General features: G+C 43.0%; 1 protein-coding gene across 1 annotated transcript; it reads right to left on the reverse strand.

The window, feature by feature from the left end:
• Window positions 1–27334, reverse strand: LOC139294951 (dachshund homolog 2-like). Its single transcript, XM_070916960.1, has 12 exons — window positions 26820–27334; window positions 19908–20017; window positions 7450–7569; window positions 7063–7197; window positions 6794–6948; window positions 6072–6216; window positions 5679–5732; window positions 3461–3618; window positions 3106–3253; window positions 2474–2599; window positions 1944–1985; window positions 1–38 (listed from the first exon to the last, which is right to left on the reverse strand). The coding sequence occupies exons 1-12, from the start codon at window positions 27332–27334 to the stop codon at window positions 1–3; spliced, it is 1746 nt and encodes a 581-aa protein (XP_070773061.1).
• Between the last annotated feature and the right edge of the window lie 218 nt (window positions 27335–27552).

The following is a 27552-nucleotide window of genomic DNA, read 5'->3' on the forward strand; positions in this document are numbered from 1 at the left end:
TCAGAAGAGGAGTGGAGGTTTGATGAACGGTCGGTTCTCTGCAGAAACAGACAGAACGTTTCAGTAAACTTTCCTTTTTCCTTCCACTGTTGTCAAACTGGTTTATTCTGATCCAGAAAAACTACAGAACACAGATTTCACACACGTTAAACCTGTTCAAACACTTAGTAGAAACAGTGATGAAAAACCTTTCAACCACTTGAGAATCTGATTCTTCAGGAGTTGATTTAGTTAATGTGAACGTAACCAGCTCATTACATATTTCATCGTTTCCCATCTCCACACTGTGGAGTCCTTCCGTTTCCTGGGCTCCATCATCAGCCAGGACCTCCGGTGGGAGCTGAACATCAGCTCCCTCATCAAGAAAGCCCAACAGAGGATGTACTTCCTGAGGCAGCTGAAGAAGTTTAACCTGCCACAAAAAATGCTGGTTCACTTCTACACTGCCATCATAGAGTCCATCCTCACCTCCTCCATCACGTCTGGTACGCTGCTGCCTCCACCAAGGACAGACGCAGACTGCAGCGTATCATCCGCTCTGCAACCTCCCATCTCTTCAGGACCTGTACTCCTCCAGGACCCTGAGGAGAGCAGGGAAGATCGCTGCCGACCCCTCCCACCCCGGACACCATCTGTTCGACCCCCTCCCCTCTGGCAGGAGGCTGCGGTCCATCAGGACCAAAACCTCCCACCACAAAAACAGTTTCTTCCCCTCTGCAGTCAACCTGACGAACTTACATTGACCCCCCCCCCCCAAACACAAACACAAATTATACGTTATATTAACGTACATCACCCCTGTCCCCCCTGCATTACATTAACGCACACACCACCTACTGGACACTTTATCTGGACACTTTACTTTATTCTGTTCACTGCACTATTTGTTATTTATCTTATTTTTATTTTTATTCTTATTTTACCTTTTATATTCTACTTATTTGTTATCGAAACAATAGCACCATCAGACCACGGCAAATTCCTTGTAATGTATGTTACTTGGCAATAAACAGTTTCTGATTCTGATCTTTGAATTTGACTTGAATAAAAAGTGATGGCTCTTATTAGCATGTTAGCATCCTAGCAGCTGCATTTTCGACTGAATTTCGTTTTAAATGTACTGATTTAAAGGTTTCAGCTGACTTGAACACAGACGTTCTCGGCTGGGCGATGCTGCCGCCGAGCTCTCTCTGCTGAACCTTTCAGTTCAAGTCTGAACGTGAAGGAAACTATAAAAACATGTGACTCAGAGACACATTGCTGCTTTGATGAATGACTCTTATTATCATGTCAGCGTGGAGGAAACACACACACACACACTCATTGTTTACACAACAGTGTGTGTGAAGTGTTTAGTTCTGCTGTGTCGTTTGTGATTGTTTTTCCTGATTCAATTTCACAGTCAACACACACACACACACACAGAATGAACACGTTATTTAAAGTGACAGGAACGCTTCTGTGTGTGTGTGTCTTCAGTTTTATTGTCTGAAACTAACGACGTCGATAAAATGTCAGAAAATAAAAACAGTTTTTAAATGTCTTGTTTTGTCCAAAACACAAAGAGATTCAGTTTGACAGAAACAACCTGACAAAATGTCTCTCTCTCGTCTTACTTCCTGTCTCACTTCCTGTCTGTGGCTCTCAGCTCACAACCCATGTGTTCCTACTGAAGACGTCAATCTTTAAGAAGGCAAACGTATAGTTTCATGTTTAAAAAGCCACAGGAAAACCTTGTTAGAGCGCCACCTACTGTTGGAGTTTCAGGAAATTCATCAAAGTCAGGTAGCTCATTCAAAAATGTGATGAATGAGAGCAGTTTGATCAAGGTTCCACATTAAACTTGTTTGTTGACAAAAACACAAATATAGGATTTTACTTTTCCTCATGTTCATGATTATTAGTTATTCTGTGTCAGACGGAGGTTTGGTTGTCGTCGTCACCTCGAGCTGCAGAGTTTTCCTGCTGTTCGCTCTCAGGAATCACTTCATCTGAAAAGAACACAAATACGTTAGCTTTGCTAATGTACGTTAGCGTCCTGTGCTGTTAGCTGATATAATAAACAAATATGAAATTGTTTTTAAATATTAAATAACCAAACTTAAACTAGTTCCACTGCCACAAACTACAAGATTAAAATACTGCTTACTGCTGTAAATACTTCAGTCACAACTAACTTATTATACTTCAAAATAATAAAACACTCACAGGGGACATTTTTCTGCAAGTATTTCTACTTTTGATACTTTAAATACATTTAGGTGATAACACTTTTGTACTTTATTCAAGTGCAGTTTTGATTGCAGGACTTTTACCAGTAAACATTTTTACTCTGTTGTATTGAAACTTAAATCTAAATAATTCTACCGCTGCTGGTTTTGACTAATACTGCGATCAGGAGGAAAGTTCAGACGTTTTGGAGGAAAAAGAGAGGAAGAAGGAGAGGAAGAGGAGTAGTGTTGCATCTGGTCACCGGTGAGATAGTCGGAGTGTTTGAGCGCTCTCTCCACCTGCTCTCTCCTCCTCGACTCGAAGTCTAGCGCCTCCTGCAGCTTCCTCTTCGCCTTCTTCTCCTTCTTCAGCCGGCGCTGAATCGACACTGACAACAAACAGAAACCATCATACATGGTGGTGCAGTGGATAGCACTGTCGTATGTCCTCCGGTCTGTAGTGTCACAGTGTAACCCGTCTGTCCTCCGGTCTGTAGTCTTACAGTGTAACCCGTCTGTCCTCCGGTCTGTAGTGTCACGGTCTGTAGTCTTACAGTGTAACCCGTCTGTCCTCCGGTCTGTAGTGTCACAGTGTAACCCGTCTGTCCTCCGGTCTGTAGTCTTACAGTGTAACCCGTCTGTCCTCCGGTCTGTAGTGTCACAGTGTAACCCGTCTGTCCTCCGGTCTGTAGTCTCACAGTGTAACCCATCGGTCCTCCGGTCTGTAGTCTTACAGTGTAACCCGTCTGTCCTCCGGACTGTAGTCTTACAGTGTAACCCGTCTGTCCTCCGGTCTGTAGTGTCACAGTGTAACCCATCGGTCCTCCGGTCTGTAGTCTTACGGTGTAACCCGTCTGTCCTCCAGTCTGTAGTGTCACAGTGTAACCTGTCTCACCTCTGGTCTGTAGTTCGGAGCTCAGCTGTCTCTGTAGTGTCTGTCGGGCGTCTCTCTCTCTCTCCAGCTCCAGTTTTAACTCTTTTCTCTCCATCTGGTTCTGTTTGTCCTGACATCGAGCACTCTGCACCGCCACCTTCAGGAGACCCTGAGAACAAACAGTCAAAGGGAGTCCATTATTATCATCTGTGCATCTCTGTGTTAATGAATCTGTCATCATCTCTACGTTGTAGTCTCTACGTCATTGTCTCTATGATATTGTTACCACGTTAACGTCTTTACATTATTGTCTCTTCATCACTTCATCTCTGCTTATGTTATTGTGTCTACATAATTTCGGGTAGCTCTCTGTCACCTGTATGTTGGTCAGCAGCGTCTCCATGGATGACAGACCCTCAGCCAACAGGAACGGAGCAAAGGTGGGGTTTGCGTGGTTGATTGACAGTGGCTGAGAGGTGAGCGGCAGCTTCTCATAGGTCGGTTTGAGGAGGGGGAGGGGCAACAGGCTGTCACCTGCAGGTAGAAACAAAGTAAAGACACACAGGTTTGCTTGTTGATGTCTTTTTTGGGTTCAGCCAATAAACAAAGAACCTCTTGAATATTTAAAGAGGTTTTATAAAAGGTGAAGAACAGCTTCCTGTTTGTATTATTCATGAGCTCTTTGTCTGTGTTTGTGTGCTTTTGTTTGTCTATCTTTGTGAGGACCAGTGTGAGTTTTAGACCTTGGTGGTGAGGACATTTTGTGTGGTCTGGGATTAGGCAATACATTATGTCAGCTAGGGCCCTCACAAGTATATATAAGTACAAGCATGTAACATGCACACCGTATTTGTGTCCTGATGCTCAAGTCCTGGATTAACTGTAAGTGTGTGTTTCTATTATTTATTGTGTCCGTTGGTCTCTCCAGTTCTTCCTTCAGGCATCACGTCATGTTGTTCTCTTTGTGTTATCTGCTGTTTTTCAGTAACGTCAGACACATTAAGTGTGTTACACATCATCATTAGTATCCAGGTTATGATAGATTTTTGGCTTTTAGTATCCTGGTTATGTGTTTGTGCATGTAAACATAGAATATTATTCTACAGTATTGTGAACACCTGATCCAGGTTTCTGATCGTTCTCTTGATTTACACAGTAGATGATAAATGTTGTAATGATGATGATCTACTGGATGAAAAGTCCATCCATCCAACCATTTTCCGCCACTTGTCCGAGGCACAGTCATGATGGCAGCAGGCTCAGAATGTCCCAGCAACATCTTCCAGGTCCTACTGCAGGATCCCGAGGCTCAAACTCTCCCTCCTTCACAGACTGTAGTCTCATTTGGGTTCAGGAGTTTCTCAAACTGTTCCTTCCACCAGTTTTTGCTTCACTGACCACAGATGCTGCAGTCCTTTTGGCCTCCTGATAACCTGTCTGCTGCTCTGGGAGACCCCTGGGCTAACCTAGACTGAATGGCCTCCTTCTCCAGTTTGACAGCCTCCCTCCACCAGTCCACGTCAGGCACCTATGATCTTCTGAACTCCTGTCCTCAACCTCCCCTAGGATGCTTGAGATATCCCTCTGCAGGTAAGAGTTGAAAGACATCGTGGACAGAGGACGTTCCCAGTTCACCCTCACTACACATATGAGGTACCAGTTACCAGGTGGTGATCAGCTGACAGCTCTGCTTCTCTCTTTATCTGAGTGTCCAAGACATACGGCCACAGTTCTGATGATACGTCCATCATTGATCTTTGGCCTCAGGTGTTCTGGTACCAGGTACAAGTATGAATCATCTTATGCTCCAACATGGTGCTTGTTATGGACAATCCATGACCAGCACAATCATTACCCACGTGAGCGTTGAAGTCCCCCAGCAGAACTACAGGGTCCTTAGGCCTTATCGTTTCCAGGACCCTACCGAGAGCCTCAAAGGATCCTCTGAACTGCTGTTCGGTCAGCAACTCGTAGTTATGGAGGCGACCCTCAGGTTCTCCAGGGAAAACTCCAGCTGAAGGCTTGTGAGTATCCCCACAGCCGCCTGGTGCCTCTGAGCAACTATTGAAAAGGGACAGGCTGTGGGGTCAAGTGTGTAGTCAGGCAGGGACGAGGACCTTGGCGTGCTGATCCTGTCCCTGCAGGTGGTCAGCCCAAAGTCTAGATCCCACTGCATGCTTCTCGTTGGTCTGGGGTACCAGAATCATTATCTAAATCAGTGTTATGATTAGAATAATGTGTAGAAATAATTTAGGGGCATGTTGAATGATGATTCAATGATGTTTACTGCTACAAACGACAGACTCTGAGTATAATATTAATTATGATACAGATTAAAATGTGAAAATAAGTATTATAGTAGTTAAGATGGTGAATCAGAAAACAAAAAAAAAATTAAAACCTGAGTCACACGACACTTAAGTTGGTTCAGTTATTTGTCCATTTTTGTATAAAACTGCAGTGATGTTGTGATGTGGTTTGAGGTCAGTCCGGTCAACTGATCAGAAATAAGATCACTGGATCACATGAGGAGCGACGAGCGATCAAAGAGGAGGTGTTCCTGAATCAAAAATCACAACAACTCAGTCTCTTACCTTTGTCTTTCAACACCTTTTTCATGTTGTTTTCTTGCTCTGCAAACTCACCGTCTGTGGAATTCATTTCAACACAAGTTATTTTCCTTTTTCAAGATAAAGTCCAGTATTTACTGTCCTCTAGACAGTCTACATAGTTGTCCCAGTTGTCAACATGTTATTTAATTTCAGCTCTATTTTGTACCTGTTGGGTAACAGGAAATGACACATGTGACATCGGAATCAAACTGTGACTTTGAAATATCAATTAAACACAAAGAAACATCAAAAGATTTAATATCACAAGGTTTTTCTGGAGCCGTTTCCCCAAAATCTATTTAAATTTTTTCTAGCTGTGAAAACGTTCCTCCATTTTCTTTGTGTGTGTGTGTGTGTGTGTGTGCGTGTGCTGACCCAGCTCCGGTGTGTGTGCTGGAGGAGGAGGTGATGATGAGGATGAGGAAGATGCTCTGGAAGGTGATTGGCTGGTTGGTTCTTGGGGGTGGAGCTCATCATCACTGGGGGAGGGGCATGGGGAGGGGCTTCCCAGAGGAGACTCCTGAACACAGAGGTCACATCAGTCTGAGGGTTATCATTAGCACTGTTAACATTAGCACTGTTAGAGCTTTTGGGGGGGGGGGGTCTCACAAACCACGCAAGTTCAGTATACACTTTTAACTTGCATGTACAGTGTATTTGTTTGTGCATTTTTATTAGTGTGGGGACAGGAGATAAGCTGGGGGGGTTGAGCTGGGTCCCGGGCAGTTAGTGGCCTCACTCCTGTGTGTTTTAGAAGTGTGAAAAGCGTGATGGGGTTTTCCACAGTGCCAGCAGCTTGTAGTGGTGTGCTCCTATCATGACATGTGTTCTTGCATCTCTTGATGGTGGTGTGCACATTTTATAGTGTGGCCAGTTCTGGCGCCCCCAGGACGCAGCTCTCCCGTTGAAGTAAAACTCCAAGGACCCTGTTCTTGGATGACTCTAATGTAATAATAAAGATTGTCATTTTACCTGTTCTTCTCTGTGATTGAGGGAGGCTGTTCTGAGGTCTGACATTTCTTAATTCTATTACAATATTAATGCTGTTATGATTAGTACTGTTAGCAATAACACAAGCGGTGTTAACTTTCAGTCACCTTGCTCTCTTCTCTCTGAACCTGTGACATGGCGGCCATGTTTGCCAAACCGCTCAGCTGACTCATCTGGTTCATCGCCATGGCAACGCTGGCAGGGGGCAGGCCCATAGGGAGGAGGGGGTGTGGCATGACCATAAAAGGAAGGTCTGACAGACCTGAGGTCACAGAGAGACGGGAGGATAATGTAAAATATTGAGGTGCTACAATGCTAAGCTAACAATAAAGGAAAAGCCTTTGTGTTAACCAATCAGAGCAGAGCGGTGACTCACGGTTGGCCAATAGCGTGCTGTGTTGCTGCAGAGTGTTGAGGTGGAGAGATGCTGAACTATGAGGAGGCGCTACAACTGAGGAGGGAGGAGGAGAGAGGAGGCGCTGCTCCTTCTCCCAGGATCCTTCACTGCCTCCTAGAGGAGACAAGGAGACACAAATTCAGGATGCAACTCTTTGAATCATCTTTAATGATATATTATAAAAGATTGATTTTATTTATTATAAAAGAATAAAGCACTCAATTTCAAGATCAACATCACAAATATAAATAAAATCAACATTGATATAAGTTCAATTTAACAACACACATGTAAACAACAGGGCCGACATCATGAACAAACAGAATCAACACAGTTAGCATCCACAACCATCATCATCACTATCACCTGTGTCATCGTTCTCTGACTCGGCTCCATTGTGATGTCGCTGCTGATCGCCATGGAAACCCATCATCATCCTCATCTTCTGTAGCTTCAGAGCCTCGGCCATCGCCGCCGCCGTCAGACCTGCAGAGGATTCATCAGGTAAACTCTCTCTTTTAGTCGCAGATAAATGCGTACGTTCATTTGCAGCTTCCTCAAACAACCCCAATCATCTGTTGGTGGTAATGAGTGTAAAGTGCTGCCAGCGCCCCCTACAGCCACAACACGAACAGGCGACATCCTGATGATTTATCTGCTGAGTCTGAACAGCAGGAAGTTTCATCTGAGCAGAATGTGCAGTTAATGAATTCTGCCAATATTTCATATTTTTATCTCTTAAAGAGGAGATGAAGGCAAATGTTCCAAATGTTTTGCAGAAGTTGATGATTGATCAATAATTAATAACACTGGCAGCCTGAAAGTCTCCAGTGACTGTCGGTGTCTCTCGACCACCTCTCTCTCCCTGCAGCCACTTGGCCCAATTAATTGCCTCCTCTAATTAATTCATTTAGTATTAACGAGGGACTCCTGCTAACGAACGGACATCGACCCCCCCACCATCACCGCCACCCTCCGGCTTGTTTAACACCTCCTGATGAAGAAAAGCACAGAGACAAAGAAAGTTTGGATCTTTTTGTTCTCAGTGTTTCCCTGCAGGAAAACAACACTTCTTTTAATGCTTTTAATATTTCAGCTTCTGAAACTGGAACATTTAATGTCAAGAGACTTCAGATCAGTTGGATGTTTCATCTCTGTGTCCACTACAGCTATCTTAGCTTAGCATAAAGACTGGAAGCAGGGGGAACTGTTAGCTCTATTCCAACAACTCAAACTGTATCTGAAGCTTTCTCATCACTTTCTTCACATCAGAAGCTGCAATGAGGCACTGAAAGTGCTGCATGTGGCGCAAGTTGGAAGTTCACTCTTTGAGAGGAACTAAAATCTAGTTGTAACTAGACAAAAAACGGGGTATGATGGGGTCCAAGCACATGACGCAACTCTAACCAAAAGGTGCACCAAAGGAGCATTTGTTTTTTTATATTATTGAGTTTAAAGAATGTCAAACAGCTGCTCGCTATAGTTTTTATCAAACCAACAGGAGGAAATAGTGCATCTGACTATTTTCAGTGGCGGATGAATCTGCATGTGGTGCTCTGGTGAGTATTTGGGGCAGCAGGACGGTGTGTGTGGGACTGAGTCAAGATAAACTACAGTGTGTGTGTTCATGGTGATGAAGGAACTTGTGACCCAGTGACACAGTGTGGCTAACTGATGTGTTTTAATAATAATAATAATAAGAAGAATCAGGCTGTGATACACACACACACACACACAACGCTTGATTTTATCTTAATACAAAAATACACATAACACACAATAGGATGACATGACAAATTAAATGAATTAATACGATCCCTTCACTACATTACAAATATACACTGCACGAAAAAATTAAAGGAACACTTTTTAATCAGAGTAAAGCATCAAGTTAATTAAACTTCTGGGATATTGATCTGGTCAGTTAAGTAGCAGAGGGGGTTGTTAATCAGTTTCAGCTGCTTTGGTGTTAATGAAATTAACAACAGGTGCACTAGAGGGGCAACAATGAGACGACCCCCAAAACAGGAATGGTTTTCCAGGTGGAGGCCACTGACATTTTTTCCTCCTCATCTTTTCTGACTGTTTTTCACTAGTTTTGCATTTGGCTAGGGTCAGTGTCACTACTGGTAGCATGAGGCCATACCTGGACCCTACAGAGGTTGCACAGGCAGTCCAACTCCTCCAGGACGGCACATCAATACGTGCCATTGCCAGAAGGTTTGCTGTGTCTCCCAGCACAGTCTCAAGAGCATGGAGGAGATTCCAGGAGACAGGCAGTTACTCTAGGAGAGCTGGACGGGGCCGTAGAAGGTCCTTAACCCATCAGCAGGACCGGTATCTGCCCCTTTGTGCAAGGAGGAACAGGAGGAGCACTGCCAGAGCCCTACAAAATGACCTCCAGCAGGCCACTGGTGGGAATGTCTCTGACCAAACAATCAGAAACAGACTTCATGAGGGTGGCCTGACATCCTCTAGTGGGCCCTGTGCTCACTGCCCGGCACCGTGGAGCTCGATTGGCATTTGCCATAGAACAGAAGAATTGGCAGGTCCGCCACTGGCGCCCTGTGCTTTCCACAGATGAGAGCTGGTTCACCCTGAGCACATGTGACAGACGTGACAGGGTCTGGAGAAGCCGTGGAGAACGTTATGCTGCCTGTAACATCCTTCAGCGTGACCGGTTTGGTGGTGGCTCAGTGATGGTCTGGGGAGGCATATCCATGGAGGGACGCACAGACCTCTACAGGCTCGACAACGGCACCCTGACTGCCATTAGGTATCGGGATGAAATCCTTGGACCTATTGTCAGACCCTACGCTGGTGCAGTGGGTCCTGGGTTCCTCCTGGTGCACGACAATGCCCGGCCTCGTGGTGAGAGTATGCAGGCAGTTCCTGGAGGATGAAGGAATTGATACCATTGACTGGCCCCCACGCTCGCCTGACCTGAATCCAATAGAACACCTCTGGGACATTTCAGTCCATCCGACGCCACCAGGTTGCACCTCAGACTGTCCAGGAGCTCAGTGATGCCCTGGTCCAGATCTGGGAGGAGATACCCCAGGACACCATCCGTCGTCTCATTAGGAGCATGCCCCGATGTTGTCAGGCATGCTTACAAGCACGTGGGGGCAATACACAGTACTGAGTACCATTTTGAGTTGCTGCAATGGAATTTCAGCAAAATGGACGAGACTGCCGCATCATTTTTTCACTTTGATTTTCAGGGTGTCTTTGAATTCAGCCCTCTGTAGGTTGATAATTTTCATTTCCATCAAATGATGTGGCATCCTTTCATTCCTAACACATTAGTCCATATCAGTATAGATATCCAGCATAATTTTTTCCCCATTGAGATCTGATGTGTTTTCAAAGTGTTCCTTTAATTTTTTTGAGCAGTGTATATATATACATATATATATATATATATATATATATATATACACACACACACACTACTCTTGACTAGAGCAAATGTCTTCATGTTGTGTTGTGCAGCTTTCTAGCATTTTTTCTTGCAACATTTGGACAAAAGAAAAACATATACAACTCGTCTTCCTCATTACATCATGATGATTGTTCAATGTTAAACATGTGAAGTTGTTCTTTGGTGGCAGTAATGAAAGATTCTGGAGCAGGAATCAATTGTTTAGTAAATTGTTCTGAAAAATAGTTTCCAAAGTATTAAAATATTAGATTCACTGACTGCATGCTCTGTAAAATGTAATGATGAATGAATATGACACCTTGTAAAAGGTGTACAGACCTGCTGTTAGTTGTGATGCTGATTAAAGTTAAAATATGTGACCACACAGCACAGACGATGGTCACCTGTTGTTAGTAGATACATTCACTGTTGGTTTGAGTCTGAACATGAAGTTTAATGAGAAGAAAAATATAGAATATATATCATCAGACTTCATTTAATTAGTATAATTATCATTTTTATACTATTTAATTATTAGCTCTGTCTTTTATAACAGGAAGTCGTGATTGGACAAGTTGGACACTTGACAAACCTACTTCTTCTTTACTGATAAAATATATTTAAATAAAAACTGATTTTAGGATAATTTCTCAAACCAGAGTCGATGACAGAAAGCTTCCAGGTGGTGAAAACAGGAAACACTGAGATGCACACAGTAAATAAACTTGTCAGTTTGATAAATTCATCTTGTTTTCTCTGTTTTCGACTGAACGAGGCTGAAGGAAAAAACTGTTTCCTGTCTGATCAGAGAATAAAATTGGTTTATTTCCTTTGTTATAGTCGTGACTTCCATTTCATACGTGATTTTTCCTGTTGGTGAAGAAGCTTTAATGCGACACTGCAGAGTGTTAACACCATCAGTCACTGTCTGCGACAGATACATATATATATATATTTTATATAATCTCATTTATATACCTCTGCTTGGATTTGTTGGATATATTTATATATTTTAGAGGAAAATCATTTCTGTCTGCATTATGTTCACTGTCAACAAAGGGCTTAAGTTCACCTTGAAGCACAATAATACAACATTCCAGATATACATGTCTTATGTCTCTGGTTCAATCTTAATCGCATTTAAACTATATTTTCTTCTTCTTATTTAACATTTAGCGTTCAGGACAACGCCTGCAGATGATGAGACTGAATCATCCAGCACATCCTCTCCATGACGTACTGGTCAGACACAAGAGCATCTTCAGTGGGAGACTCATTCCTCCCAAATGTACAACTGAGCGATCATTCCTGCCTGTGGCCATCATACTGTTCAGCTCCTCCCTCTGAGTGTCAGACACTCAGGAAGAGACTGGAAACCTGGACCTACGTCACCTGTTCATATACTACCTCATTATTTATTCTATGTTTCAGTGCAATACATTATATATATATATATATACACACATACATATACAGTGCATCCGGAAAGTATTCACGGCGCTTCACTTTTTCCACATTTTGTTATGTTACACCCTTATTCCAAAATGGATTAAATTAATTTTTTTCCTCAAAATTCTACACACAACACCCCATAATGATAATGTGAAATAAGTTTTTTTGAAATTTTTGCAAATTTATTAAAAATAAAAAACTAAGAAATCACATGTACATAAGTATTCACAGCCTTTGCCATGAAGCTCAAAATTGAGCTCAGGTGCATCCTGTTTCCACTGATCATCCTTGAGATGTTTCTGCAGCTTAATTGGAGTCCACCTGTGGTAAATTCAGTTGATTGGACATGATTTGGAAAGGCACACACCTGTCTATATAAGGTCCCACAGTTGACAGTGCATGTCAGAGCACAAACCAAGCATGAAGTCAAAGGAATTGTCTGTAGACCTCCGAGACAGGATTGTCTCGAGGCACAAATCTGGGGAAGGTTACAGAAAAATTTCTGCTGCTTTGAAGGTCCCAATGAGCACAGTGGCCTCCATCATCCGTAAGTGGAAGAAGTTCGGAACCACCAGGACTCTTCCTAGAGCTGGCCGGCCATCTAAACTGAGTAATCGGGGGAGAAGGGCCTTAGTCAGGGAGGTGACCAAGAACCCGATGGTCACTCTGTCAGAGCTCCAGAGTTCCTCTGTGGAGAGAGGAGAACCTTCCAGAAGGACAACCATCTCTGCAGCAATCCACCAATCAGGCCTGTATGGTAGAGTGGCCAGACGGAAGCCACTCCTTAGTAAAAGGCACATAGCAGCCCGCCTGGAGTTTGCCAAAAGGCACCTGAAGGACTCTCAGACCATGAGAAACAAAATTCTCTGGTCTGATGAGACAAAGATTGAACTCTTTGGTGTGAATGCCAGGCGTCACGTTTGGAGGAAACCAGGCACCGCTCATCACCAGGCCAATACCATCCCTACAGTGAAGCATGGTGGTGGCAGCATCATGCTGTGGGGATGTTTTTCAGCGGCAGGAACTGGGACACTAGTCAGGATAGAGGGAAAGATGAATGCAGCAAAGTACAGAGACATCCTGGATGAAAACCTGCTCCAGAGCGCTCTTGACCTCAGACTGGGGCGACGGTTTATCTTTCAGCAGGACAACGACCCTAAGCACACAGCCAAGATATCAAAGGAGTGGCTTCAGGACAACTCTGTGAATGTCCTTGAGTGGCCCAGCCAGAGCCCAGACTTGAATCCGATTGAACATCTCTGGAGAGATCTGAAAATGGCTGTGCACCGACGCTTCCCATCCAACCTGATGGAGCTTGAGAGGTGCTGCAAAGAGGAATGGGTGAAACTGCCCAAAGATAGGTGTGCCAAGCTTGTGGCATCATATTCAAAAAGACTTGAGGCTGTAATTGCTGCCAAAGGTGCATCAACAAAGTATTGAGCAAAGGCTGTGAATACTTATGTACATGTGATTTCTCAGGTTTTTTATTTTTAATAAATTTGCAAAAATCTCAAAAACTTTTTTCACGTCGTCATTATGGGGTGTTGTGTGTAGAATTTTGAGGAAAAAAATGAATTTAATCCATTTTGGTATAAGGCTGCAACATAACAAAATGTGGAAAAAGTGAAGCGCTGTGAATACTTTCCGGATGCACTGTACATTGTTATTGTATATATTTTTTTTACTTTTCTTTTTCACTTAAATACTGTAAATGTGTATATTTTTATTTTCTATTTCTTATTTTTATATTTTGTACATACTTTTAGCTCTTAATTTATGCTACTTTCTACTCTTGAATGGGATCAATAAAGTATTTCTGATTCTGATGTGATATGTAACTTTATTTAAGCAGGAGATGAGAGCTAGATTACTAAATACGACTAATACTGAAATAGATCAAATATGAAGCAAACAAACGGACAGATATGACCATGACTGTAGAATCAGATATGCGATAAAAGAAATGCTTGAGTTAAATAATAAAATCATGAAACAAATAAAAATCACAATCAATAACATTTCAAACAAATAAAATAGTCTAAAGTAGATTTCCAAGTCTTTACGGATGTTCTGCAGGAGGTCGTTCGGAGGAGGTTTTGTCGCCATTTGTTTACTTTTAACACAACGTGTTTTTTTTTAAATAGAACGTGGATCAACCAATCAGCTTGGGGCCGTTTAACAGAAGTGATTCACAAAGTCTGTTTACACATAAATCTCTCGCTTCACGAACGGCTGATGATGAATCAGAGTCCAACACGTAGAAGCATAAAACCAGTTTGACCAGTGACTTTGTTTTGTTCTTAGGTCGTGACTCCGTCCACCATCGCAGGACAAGACTTTATCTTCACTTAATACTCAACCTTTACAACATTTAATTAACTGTGTGTGTGTGTGTGTGTGTGTGTGTGTGTGTGCAGAGTTAATTAATAATTTTCTTTTTCGTTTGATCTCTCCGTCTCTGACCTCGGTCAAGAAATGTGGCAGTTTGAGTATTTTTAATAAAAAGCTGTGTGTTACAGTGTGTGTGTGGTGTGTGTGTGGTGTTTTCATTAAGCTGTCAGATCTGTCGGGGAGGTGACGGAGGTGAAAGGTTCGGTATGTGGTTCCTCCTCTCTGTGACCACCCGAGCGTCTCTGTTGGATTAAAAGACGTCTCTGTTCTCGTCTGTTTCATGGTTTAAAATGTTCAGACTGGTCTTCATCAGAGGACGCTGGGACACTGACAGACCGGCGGTTACTGCTGCAATACCGAGAAACAAACACGACTTGTCTAAGATTCACCACCTCATCGCGGTTCATGTGACCGACAGCTGCAGGGGGGCTCCTCAAAGAGTTCAGTTCAAAGGCCCTCATCAATTCACAAAGATGGGAACTAGTCGCCTCACCTGGACTGGACTGCACCAAGTGTTCATCACCTCATCACTAAGTCTGACGAGTGATTTACTGAACCAGGTTCAAAACCTTGAAATGTCTCTAAAGGTTGAATTCATGTAAGCTGTAACATAATGTGTGTACATCATTCGCTCATTCAGATGTTACTGACTTCATGTTCTGTAATTTGAGGTGTGTTGTGTATTTTTGGAGGGTCCATCATTATGACTCCGATGTGTCGACCTTGTTCCATGTGACCTCTTTCACTCTTCAATCTGGGTCATAAACTGATGCTAGCTGATGCTAGCGTAATGAGTTAATGTTAGTTCAGTTACACCTGGCGCTGGTCCCCGGAGAACAAAACGGGTGCCTCTATGCAACAGGAAGGCTCTGACTCTGGTCTCTGCTTCTACACTAAACAGCAGTCTCGGGTATCTTGGAGTCTCTGGGTGGGGTCCTGGAGGGGGTGACCACTTAGGGTTCCATAGTTTATCTGGGCACATTAATGGTCATGAAGGTAGTGAAGAAGAAAGCTGAAGGGGGAGGAACAGCCTGCTTGATCTGAGCCTGAGGGGTGTTGGACATCTGTGGGGGTCCTGGTGCAACATGAGGTAGTTGGTAAGTGTATCTGGTACTAGAACGCTTGAGGCTGATGGTCTTCACTCCGGCGAAGAGAGGAGCAGAGCCGTCAGCTGATCACCACCTGGTGCTGATTGTGTTGGATGGTGGAAGGAACACCTTGCTGAGGTAGTCCAAAAGATCCACAGTGGCATCAGATGTGGATTCATCCTGATTCGTTGCAGTCGCTGCCTCGGTACGAGTGAGAAGTGTTGTGGATTCTGTCCTAGTGTCCAGCTCTGCAGGGGTCATGGAGTTTGTCCATCCATTCAACATGTGATTTGTGGACCTGATTCTTCTGGGTGTCTTATGGAGGGTAGTTTGGAAACATGGATTACGGCGGTTGTTGCAATAACTAGTTTCTTTGGCAGTGTGTCTGGGCAGAGCTCAGAGGAGCCAGCTGAGGTGGTTCAGCATCTGATCAGGATCCTCCAGGACTCCTCCCTCTGGATGTATTCTGGAAAACCAGGGAGTAGTCCCTGGGCCAGACCAAGAATTCACTGGCAGGTTTATAACTCCCATCAGGTCTCGGACCGTTTGAATGTGGGCCCACACCAGGAACTTCTTGACTACTTCATGAAGTAAACCTTCCCACTGGGACCAAACGGATGGACTTCACGCTCAGAATCAGAATCAATGTTTTCACATATAACATATAATCTGAGGGGCGGTGTACGTTAATATAACGTATAACTTGTGTGTGTGTTGGGAGGGTCAATGTAAGTCTTTGGCCATGTTCGTCAGGTTGACTGCAGAGGGGAAGAAACTGTTTTTGTGGCGGGAGGTTTTGGTCCTGGTGGACCGCAGCCTCCTGCCAGAGGGGAGGGGGTCGAACAGATGGTGTCCGGGTTGGGAGGGGTCAGCAGCGATCTTCCCTGCTCTCCTCAGGGTCCTAGAGGAGTACAGGTCCTGAAGAGATGGGAGGTTGCAGCCGATCACCCTCTCTGCAGAGCGGATGATACACTGCAGTCTGCGTCTGTCCTTGGTGGAGGCAGCAGCGTACCAGACGGTGATGGAGGAGGTGAGGATGGACTCTATGATGGCAGTATTGAAGTGAACCAGCATTGTTTGTGGGAGGTTAAACTTCTTCAGCTGCCTCAGAAAGTACATCCTCTGTTGGGCTTTCTTGATGAGGGAGCTGATGTTCAGTTCCCACCGGAGGTCCTGGCTGATGATGGAGCCCAGGAAACGGAAGGACTCCACAGTGTCCACTGGAGAGTCACACAGGGTGATGGGGGCGGGTGGGGCTGCGCTCTTCCTGAAGTCTACAACCATCTCCACTGTCTTTGAAGCGTTAAGCTCCAGGTTGTTGCTGTTGCACCAGGTCACCAGGTGGTCAATCTCCCACCTGTAGGCAGACTCATCCTCTCCAGAGATGAGTCCGATGAGGGTGGTGTCGTCGGCGAACTTCAGGAGCTTGATGGACTGGTGACTGGAGGTGCAGCTGTTGGTGTACAGGGAGAAGAGTAGAGGAGAAAGAACACAGCCTTGAGGGGAGCCGGTGCTGATCGTCCACGAGTCTGAGACGTGTTTCCCCAGCTTCACGTGCTGCTTCCTGTCAGACAGGAAATCTGTGATCCACCTGCAGGTGGGGTCAGGCACGTTCAGCTGGGAGAGCTTGTCCTGAAGAAGAGCCGGGGCGATCGTGTTGAAGGCAGAGCTGAAGTCCACGAACAGGATCCTGGCGTAGGATCCTGCGGAGTCCAGGTGCTGGAGGATGAAGTGTAGGGCCAAGTTGACGGCGTCGTCTACAGACCTGTTGGCTCTGTAGGCGAACTGCAGGGGGTCCAGCAGAGGGTCAGTGATGGATTTGAGGTGGGACAAAACCAGGTGTTCAAATGATTTCATGACCACAGAGGTCAGGGCGACGGGTCTGTAGTCATTTAATCCTGTGGGCCCTGTTTTTTTGGGGACGGGGATGATGGTGGAGGCCTTGAAGCAGGCTGGCACGTGACATGTCTCCAGTGAGGTGTTGAAGATGTCTGTGAACACCGGAGACAGCTGATCGGCGCAGCGCTTCAGGCAGGATGGGGAGATGGAGTCTGGTCCAGCAGCTTTCCGGGGGTTTTGTCTCTTGAAGAGCCTGTTCACATCTCTTTTAAGGACAGACAGAGGTGTCGATGTTGGAGGAGGGGGGGCACTGTGGGGGGCAGCTGTGGTGGTAAAAGGTGTGAGATTTGGGGAGTTCATGACTGAGGTTACCTTTGTTAAAGTCACCAAGGACAACAACTAAGGAGTCCGGGTTGGTCCGTTCCGTTTCCAGTATCTGGTTGGCGAGTGCGCGCTGTGCGTCCTGCACGTTGGCCTCCGGTGGAATGTAAACACAGACCAGAATGAATGAGGTCTGTAGGTCCATGTAGCTCCTGGCATGAAGTGGTTTCTGTTTGGGATGAGAGCCAGGTCTCTGACTGTGATGTCACTGTGACTCATCAGCTTCAACAACAAGAAGAACCAGACTCACTCACACTCACACGCATGTACACCTTCTTCTTCAGCAGCATTTCGTCACGGCTGTTTTTAAGATGAGATTAAATTTCTGACACTTGTCACCCAGAGGGACACACACACACACACACACACACACACACACACACACAGTGCTTCAGGTCAGACTCCAATCTGTCAGTCATTTTGACATCAGCTAATTAAGCATGCTAATTATAGCTCTAATCACACACACACACACACACACACACACACACACACACACACACACAGTAAGACCCTGTGTGATGTTCTCAGACATCAGATGATGGAAACCTGCAGCTCTAGGTTATATAGATATTATTGCTTCAGTAAATAACTTGTTGGGAGTAAGACCTGCCTGACAGACTTAATTCAGGGTAAAAACTGTGTCCTGAGGCCTCGTCTTCCTGCTGCCGAACACAAAGGCTCACTTATAATCCTGTATGTGGATTATATGTCTGTGTCTTCGTGACTTTTGGTCGTGTGTGACATTTTTTGGGGCCCGTTGGAAATAAATGGAAATCATTTGGGAACTTTGTCACTAGGTTCAGGTGCATCGGCCAAATCCTCCAGAGCACGAAGTAAAGATGAGAGATGGTTGATATGCTGTTTACTTCGCAGTAACACACACACACACACACACACACACACACACACACATATATATATATGTACATGCATACATACATACATACATACAAATACTCCAGTAGTCAATAACAGCTGGCTGTTTATGTCTATAAAGATAAAGAATAACAAAGACACCTGAAGGACAACATATATTCATTCATTTCACCCAAATACAGTAATATGCACAATATTACCAAACCTAATATAAACAATACTCAGGAGTGATTATTGAATAATATGGATGTCATGTCTCTTAAACTCCAATAATTATAAACAGAGGAAATCATCAGATAGCTACATGTATATTTTCCCAGCATTCCCAAACACTCATCACATGACTGTCAGACATAGTAACACTGTTAAGTTACTGATAATAAGACTGTTATTTATGATTCATGTCAAATCCTCCCGCTGACAAACCGCTAGGATGCTTTTATTGTGAAAACCTACAGGCATGCAAGCCTCAGCAGCAGTCCAGGTAACAATACTACACACTAGCTGCTTCATATTTCAGCTCAACCACTTACTAAATAAGTGTGTGAACAAGTTTTGAACTCAACATGAGATATTTGATCTGATGTGCTGAGTCAGGTGATCTGAGGGTCACAGATTGCATGAAACCGGATATAAGTATCTTAGTAATCACATGGGGAGCACCTGAGTGCCGAGTTCTCGTCCACATGGACTAACAGAAGTAACAACACTCTCTCCTTTTCATTCACTCACTGATCACTTGTAATGAAGGTTATTGCACTGCACAACCGGAGTCCATCACTGGAGCACACTGCCTTTCAATACGACGTCAGAGTCGATCCAGCAGCAGCACTGAACAGATACCTGCATCAGACACCGAGGGACCGTGTGAGACTTAATCATGCCAACTCATAACTTTTCTGTTGTTGCCTGTAGCTGCAGAAGTGGACACAGCTGGCTGTGATTGGCTAATCAGAGAGACTCTCGACGGACCAATATGACCTGCAAAACGAGGGTCACGTGACTGACAGCAGTAGCCAAACTAGCATGACCGCGAAGCTATTGTGCTAGCATGTTTACTGCAGGCAGACAGCTACAGACCACACTGGGTTGTTTCTATAAAAAGGTTTCAATGGACACATTTCAGTAGGAAATCATTATTAAAAATAACACTTGCTGTCTAATAATACTTCAGTAGCTAATAACATCCTGAACAGAGCTGGTGAAAATCTCGATTGGAGTGATTTATTCTGAAAAGATCCTTAAATGTGTTTTAAATTATCTGATTATGTTAGCATGATCATGTTCTTTTTTAAATTGTATTAATAAATCACTTTGTGGCACAAAAATCATAAGAAAAGCTCCTGGAGGGGGTCGTTTGTTTGACTCACCTGTTTGTGACAGAAGGGCGGGGCTTATCAGGCCATGTGGGAGGAGTCTGGAGCCATCAGTCATCGTGGCCACGCCCAGGGTCCGCTTCGGAGGACGACCTGGTCGAGAGCTGAAGAGACAGAAAAGACAGCAGCGGGACGGCCCTTTAAATAAACTGCTGACCACCTTAAAAGGACTGAAGAGGAAAATGGGATTCCACCTTAAATCGACCGCCATCAATAATTAATCAATACTGGCCTTTCCTCCTTCGCTCAGTATTAATATTCCAGGTTAATACCATGTTTTAACTTCATGAATTAATCCGTTTCATCTCCTCTCTCTCTTATAAAGGCCTTTTATATTCAGAGTCAGATCGTCCCCAGGGAAGACTTTAAGAGACGCACTGAGACACAGAGAGGACAAGACACAGAGAGATGAGAGGACGAGACACTGATATGACAAGACACAGAGAGATGAGAGGACGAGACACTGAGAAGATGAGACACTGAGAACACGAGAGGACGAGACACTGATATGACGAGACACAGAGAGACGAGAGGATGAGACACAGAGAGACAAGAGGACGAGACACAGAGAGACAAGAGGACAAGACACTGATATGACAAGACACAGAGAGATGAGAGGACGAGACACTGAGAAGATGAGACACTGAGAACACAAGAGGACAAGACACTGATATGACAAGACACAGAGAGATGAGAGGACGAGACACTGAGAAGATGAGACACTGAGAACACGAGAGGACGAGACACTGATATGACGAGACACAGAGAGACGAGAGGATGAGACACTGAGAAGACGAGACACAGAGACAAGAGGATGAGACACTGAGAAGACGAGACAGAGAGGACAAGACAATATCATTCAAGTTCATGTAAATTTTAATAATAAAGCAAATAGAAAATAAATCAGAAGACTTTAAATGTTTGTTAAAGATTTACATTAAAAACACAGAGTTCCATTTAAATGAAGTTATGACGTCTTTAAAATACATTCCTGTAGATCAGAACTGATCCTGGCTCTGTATTAAAAACCTACAGTTATCATTAGATGAAATATTAGTACATCGTCAGATAATATATGTAATAATTCATCGTTTTGAGCCAAAATGTCTCCAGTGTCTGACAGCGAAACTGAATATCTGCTCAAATAAAACATGAACATTATTAATAGTTTGTCTCATTATTAAGCAAATAAGACACTGGAATACATTTCTTTGGGCTTTGAGAAATGATAACATTGACACTTTATAGACAAATCGATTAATCAAGAGAATAATAATCAGCAGAATAATCGCTGCTGAAAACAATTGTGTTATTAGATGAGAGATATTACGTCAAATATTAAAGTGGATTTCTCTTATTTATTTAAAACACATTGAAAATGGCCTGAGCTGAGATTTTACCGCAACATTGATTTTGTTATTTTTGTTTAACTGAAGGGCAATGATGTCACTGATGATGTCACACAGAGCTGATGAGTAATCAGATTACTTTAGAAGTATTTAAAGCTTCCTGTGTGACTGACCGCACTGCTGGTTCCCGTGGTTACCATACCTGCCAAACCTGCCACCTCAGCTTCATGAACACGCACGCACACACACACACACACACACACACACACACACACACACACACACACACACAGTCTCGGGGGTATACACAGGTCAGTGTTTGATTGACAGGTCCAAGACAACCCGCCCACACACACACACACACACACACACACACACACACACACACACACACACACTAGTATATTAAATTCCTCAGTAATGTGTGTGTGTTGGGGGTTTCCACACTTAATTAAATTTGGACAAAATGTCCTTTATGTAGTGCGCACACACACACACACACACACACACACACACACACACACAGAGTTTTCAGAAACACTGATCCCAGTTTAAACCAGTTAAATGAACGAACATCGTTAATAAATTGAACTTGAACACCCTTCCTCCCTCATCTTCCTCTGTTGGCTGTTGTGCCTACTCTCTTCATGATCAAGCTGAAAACTAAACAAAAAAATACCAAAATGTGTTCAAATAGAGAATTATCATTTTAAATTTTCTTCTTTTTTAAAGAACCAACTCCCACTTTGTTTGCCCTGAATTCAATCACTCTAATCACTCTCTTTACCCAACCATGAATACATCGGCAATCACCGATTGATGCGCTGACGGTGGCCAGTATGAAATATCTGACATATTATCGCCCCAAGTTCTGGAATAAAAGATGTATACGTGTATCAGTGGACAGGACCAAAACAGACCCAGTGTGATGAACTGGCCGTAAAGCGATAAATTCATAATTTCATAATAAATATGAAAAGAGAGAAAGACAAGAGAAGATTTATTTTATAAATGATACTGAGATTTGGTTTATTTCAACCATTTACTCTTTTTTATATTCTGATCTCCGTCTTGCCTCTGAAAATAGACGAGGAACACCTGCTCTGACATGTATACGTATTGATAGGCTGACGTTACTCATGATGTGTGTGTTGCTCTCCTGATGTTCGGTTTTATTTCAAAATAACAACAGAAAGTGAAAAGAAATGCATGTCTCTATCAGAACATAATTGTGACAGAGATAATCATGATAATTGCTGATGATCATGATATTGATCTCAGGTGATATCAACCAGCCCTCCTGCTTATCATTTTATTTATATTATTATTAGTAGAACTGCAACAAGTAATCAATAAGTCAATCGAAAGAAAATTAACCCGCAACTATTCACCATCAATTGTTTCATTTCTAAAGTGAAAACATTTGTGGGTTCCAGATTCTCATTTCTGAGGATTTGCTGCTTATTTTTTGTATTAAATATGATAATAAATTAAATGCTCATCCTGTTTAAACAGCTGGTGTTAAAACTGAAACACTGTCCAGACACACTATCACATCTACACCATGTTACAACACACACACAGTCAATCTCAAATTATGACTCGATCTCTACTGTACTGTCAGACTGTGTGTGTGTGTGTGTGTGTGATTGGCCTGTCTAAGACAAGGTCAACCACACACACACTAATAAATTGTGAAGACAATACGGTTGCCCTCGACAACGTCTGATTTAGAGAGAGAGATTCAGAGGCACTGACATACAGCTGAGTGTGTCTGTGTGTGTGTGTGTGTGTGTGTGTGTGTGTGCGTGTGCGTGTGTATGTGTGTATGTGTGTGTGTATGTGCGTATGCGCTGTACCTGTCTCTGATTGAGTTTTGGATAGTGAGACATGTCTGTCTCACATACACCCTCTTTGTTAATCCCATAATTAGTTGAGGCTCATTTACATAATTTGATAGTGAGAGAAAAAATATTTTGATCCACATTCAGCAGTAATCTACCACACACAAACACACACACAATGGAGACGAACATCATGTGACTCTCCTCGGACCAATCAGAAGCTACATGTGATGTGTTTTCTCTGCCCTGTAAAACCTTGTATCTCCAGTTTGGGTGATTTTCATGTTTTCAGTAGAGTTTTGCTCCTTTATAGTTTTTGACCAAATTCTCCGACCTGTGACGTCTAAGACATATCTGCAGGACGGCAGCAAGTCAGGTGGTGCGTTTATAGACCTCACAGAACACCACAACCAACTAACCAATGAGTACACCACAACCAACCAACCAAGCAATCAGAACACCACAACCAACCAACCAAGCAATCAGAATACCACAACCAACCAACCAACCAACCAACCAACCAAGCAATCAGAACACCACAACCAACCAAGCAATCAGTACACTACAACCAACCAAGCAATCAGAACACCACAACCAACCAACCAACCAACCAAGCAATCAGAACACCACAACCAACCAACCAACCAAGCAATCAGAACACCACAACCAACCAACCAAGCAATCAGAATACCACAACCAACCAACCAACCAACCAACCAAGCAATCAGAACACCACAACCAACCAAGCAATCAGAACACCACAACCAACCAACCAACCAACCAAGCAATCAGAACACCACAACCAACCAACCAACCAACCAACCAACCAAGCAATCAGAACACCACAACCAACCAAGCAATCAGAACACCACAACCAACCAAGCAATCAGAATACCACAAGCAAGCAATCAGTACACTACAACCAACCAAGCAATCAGAACACCACAACCAACCAACCAACCAACCAACCAAGCAATCAGTACACTACAACCAACCAAGCAATCAGAACACTACAACCAACCAAGCAATCAGAACACCACAACCAACCAACCAAGCAATCAGAACACCACAACCAACCAACCAACCAAGCAATCAGTACACTACAACCAACCAAGCAATCAGTACACTACAACCAACCAAGCAATCAGTACACTACAACCAACCAAGCAATCAGAACACCACAACCAACCAACCAACCAACCAAGCAATCAGTACACTACAACCAACCAAGCAATCAGTACACTACAACCAACCAAGCAATCAGAACACTACAACCAACCAAGCAATCAGAACACCACAACCAACCAACCAACCAAGCAATCAGTACACTACAACCAACCAAGCAATCAGTACACTACAACCAACCAAGCAATCAGTACACTACAACCAACCAACCAAGCAATCACTACACTACAACCAACCAAGCAATCAAAACACCACAACCAACCAAGCAATCAGAACACCACAACCAACCAACCAACCAATCAGAACACCACAACCAACCAACCAACCAATCAATCAGACTCAGCATTTATTCACTTATAGACTCACAGTATTTATTCACTTATAGACTCACAGTAGTTATTCACTTATAGACTCACAGTATTTATTCACTTATAGATTCACAGTAGTTATTCACTTATAGACTCACAGTATTTATTCACTTATAGACTTACAGTATTTATTTACTTGTAGACTCTATTTATTCACTTATAGACTCAGTATTTATTCACTTATAGACTCACAGTATTTATTTACTTGTAGACTCAGTATTTATTCACTTATAGACTCACAGTATTTATTCACTTATTGACTCACAGTATTTATTCACTTATAGACTCACAGTATTTATTCACTTATTGACTCAGTATTTATTTACTTGTAGACTCAGTATTTATTCACTTATAGACTCACAGTATTTATGTAATAGTAGACTCAGTACTTATTCACTTATAGACTCAGTATTTATTCACTTATAGACTCACAGTATTTATTCACTTATAGACTCAGTATTTAATTACTTATAGACTCAGTATTTATTTGCTTGTAGACTCACAGTATTTATTTGCTTGTAGACTCAGTATTTATTTACTTGTAGACTCAGTATTTATTCACTTATAGACTCACAGTATTTATGTACTAGTAGACTCAGTACTTATTCACTTATAGACTCAGTATTTATTCACTTATAGACTCAGTATTTATTCACTTGTAGACTCAGTATTTATTCACTTATAGACTCACAGTATTTATGTACTAGTAGACTCAGTACTTATTCACTTATAGACTCAGTATTTATTCACTTGTAGACTCAGTATTTATTCACTTATAGACTCAGTATTTATTCACTTATAGACTCACAGTATTTATGTACTAGTAGACTCAGTACTTATTCACTTATAGACTCAGTATTTATTCACTTATAGACTCAGTATTTATTCACTTATAGACTCACAGTATTTATGTACTAGTAGACTCAGTACTTATTCACTTATAGACTCAGTATTTATTTACACAAACATGTTCAGATGGTTCTATAGATCTATAGATGTCATATATAGACCAAGGAGCTCTCTGTTTCATATCAGTTTAGTGAGAATTCAACTGATCCTGAAACAGTGATAATTCAACTGTTACATATTTTCATTGAATCATCTGCTAGTGAAAAAGCACTAAGTCATTAGCTCCTGGAAAGTAAATAAAACAATTATTAGATGATATTAAGTGGAAATGGCTGTGATGAGCCATTAAACTTGATTAGGACGTTAATGATTGATCAGATGTCACAGAGTTATGGTTTATTGTTATTAGAAAATAAAATGAGCAGTCAGATGGAGGTCAGACTGACAAACGTCTATAATCCACGTTTATTTTAATATTAAAAATGTGTTAGAGCTCCAATGATGAGTGGATTTTAAATTAATCAGCAGATATTTTGATAATTGATTAATTGTTTCTGTCATTGTTCAAGCAAAAATACAAAACATTTGCTGATTCCAGCTTCTCCTTCTGCACAAATATTTGCACAGTTCACTTCTACACTCTAATGTTTCTGATGTATTATAAAGCTTTTTAATGTCACCTCTCTACTTTCTTTCATTTCTTATTTTATTTTTATTTCTTTATGCGTTCTCTTCCCCCTCAGTTTGTCTCTCTGTGCTGCTGTAACATGTAAATTTACCCTCAGAGATCAATAAAGGTAAATGTTTTAACTGATAGAGAAAGCGTAGAGCAGTATCGAGTATTGTTCATCAGATTTGTTATTGATACCGACTGATGATTGGCTAATCAATGAATCCTTTCAGGGCGACGGTCTGTAGACCGTCTGTAGATCATCATCACCACCTTAATCCTTTATTTAAGTAGTTTATTAATATCAATTCCAGTGTTTTTAACATTCAATATATTCAAGTTTGACTATATAAGAAGCAATAATTCAATAAGAAAGTAAAGTACTCAGATCTTCAACTTTACATTTAATTCACAATTGAATTAAACACTTAAGAAAAATTTTGTTTTTTTAAATCGTATCTGATATTTTGTTGTTTGACTCGTGACTCAAATTGTTTGAAAAGATTTTCGCTGAGTTTGAATCTGCTCTCGTGTTCATGTAGAAACGGTCTGACTGCTGGCTCCACTTTAACAAACACGTTTAAACTTTCGGCCTCCTTCACTGAAACTTTTCCCTCTGAACTCCGCCTGCCTCGGCTCACCTGGCGTTGGTGCAGTCCCGGTACAGCGTCTCGAAGTCGGCCCTGGTGATGAGCTTGCAGCGGTTGACGCCGGGCTGGATGGCGCCGAGCCCCCGCAGGACGCGCACCTGCTCCACGGTGCAGACCACCGGGCTGATGTCCAGCCGCTTCAGCTTGGTGTAGACGGTGTGCAGTCCGCCCACCAGGTGCTTCAGGAACAGCTCGAACACCTGCGGCAGGCAGATCAGCTCTACGCCGTTCACCGTGAACGACGCCACCTTCACGCCGTGAACTTCAACCATCTTACACTCGGTGTGTGGAGGAGGAGCAGCGCCGCCGCCGCTGCCGCTTGTCCCGTTCACACTAACCGGAACTCTGCCGCTCCCGCCGCTCAGGAAAGCTCCTGCCAGACGAGCGGCGGGAAGGCGCGGGGAGCTGGCCGGGTTGGGAGCGCTGTAGGGCGCGTCGGAGTGGAAGAGAGGGTCGGTGGGCGGGGTGGAGGTGCGAGACAGAGGGGTGTTGGAGGAGCCCGCCATGTTAGAGTAGAAAACAGAAGAAGAAGAAGAAGAAGAAGAGTTTATTTTTCTTTTCTCTTCTTTTTGTTCTCTTTTCATCTGTGATTTTCCCGCCGTCAGTCTCTCTCTGTTCCCGCCACTGGGACTGAGGACTCTCTGCTCTCTCTCTCTCTCTCTCTTTCTGTCTGAAGGTCTCTCTACCTCCCTTTCTCTCTCTCTCCTCCACCTGCCTCTCTCTA

Source organism: Enoplosus armatus, chromosome 13, assembly GCF_043641665.1.
Source record: "Enoplosus armatus isolate fEnoArm2 chromosome 13, fEnoArm2.hap1, whole genome shotgun sequence".
NCBI classification, from domain to species: Eukaryota; Metazoa; Chordata; class Actinopteri; order Centrarchiformes; family Enoplosidae; genus Enoplosus; species Enoplosus armatus.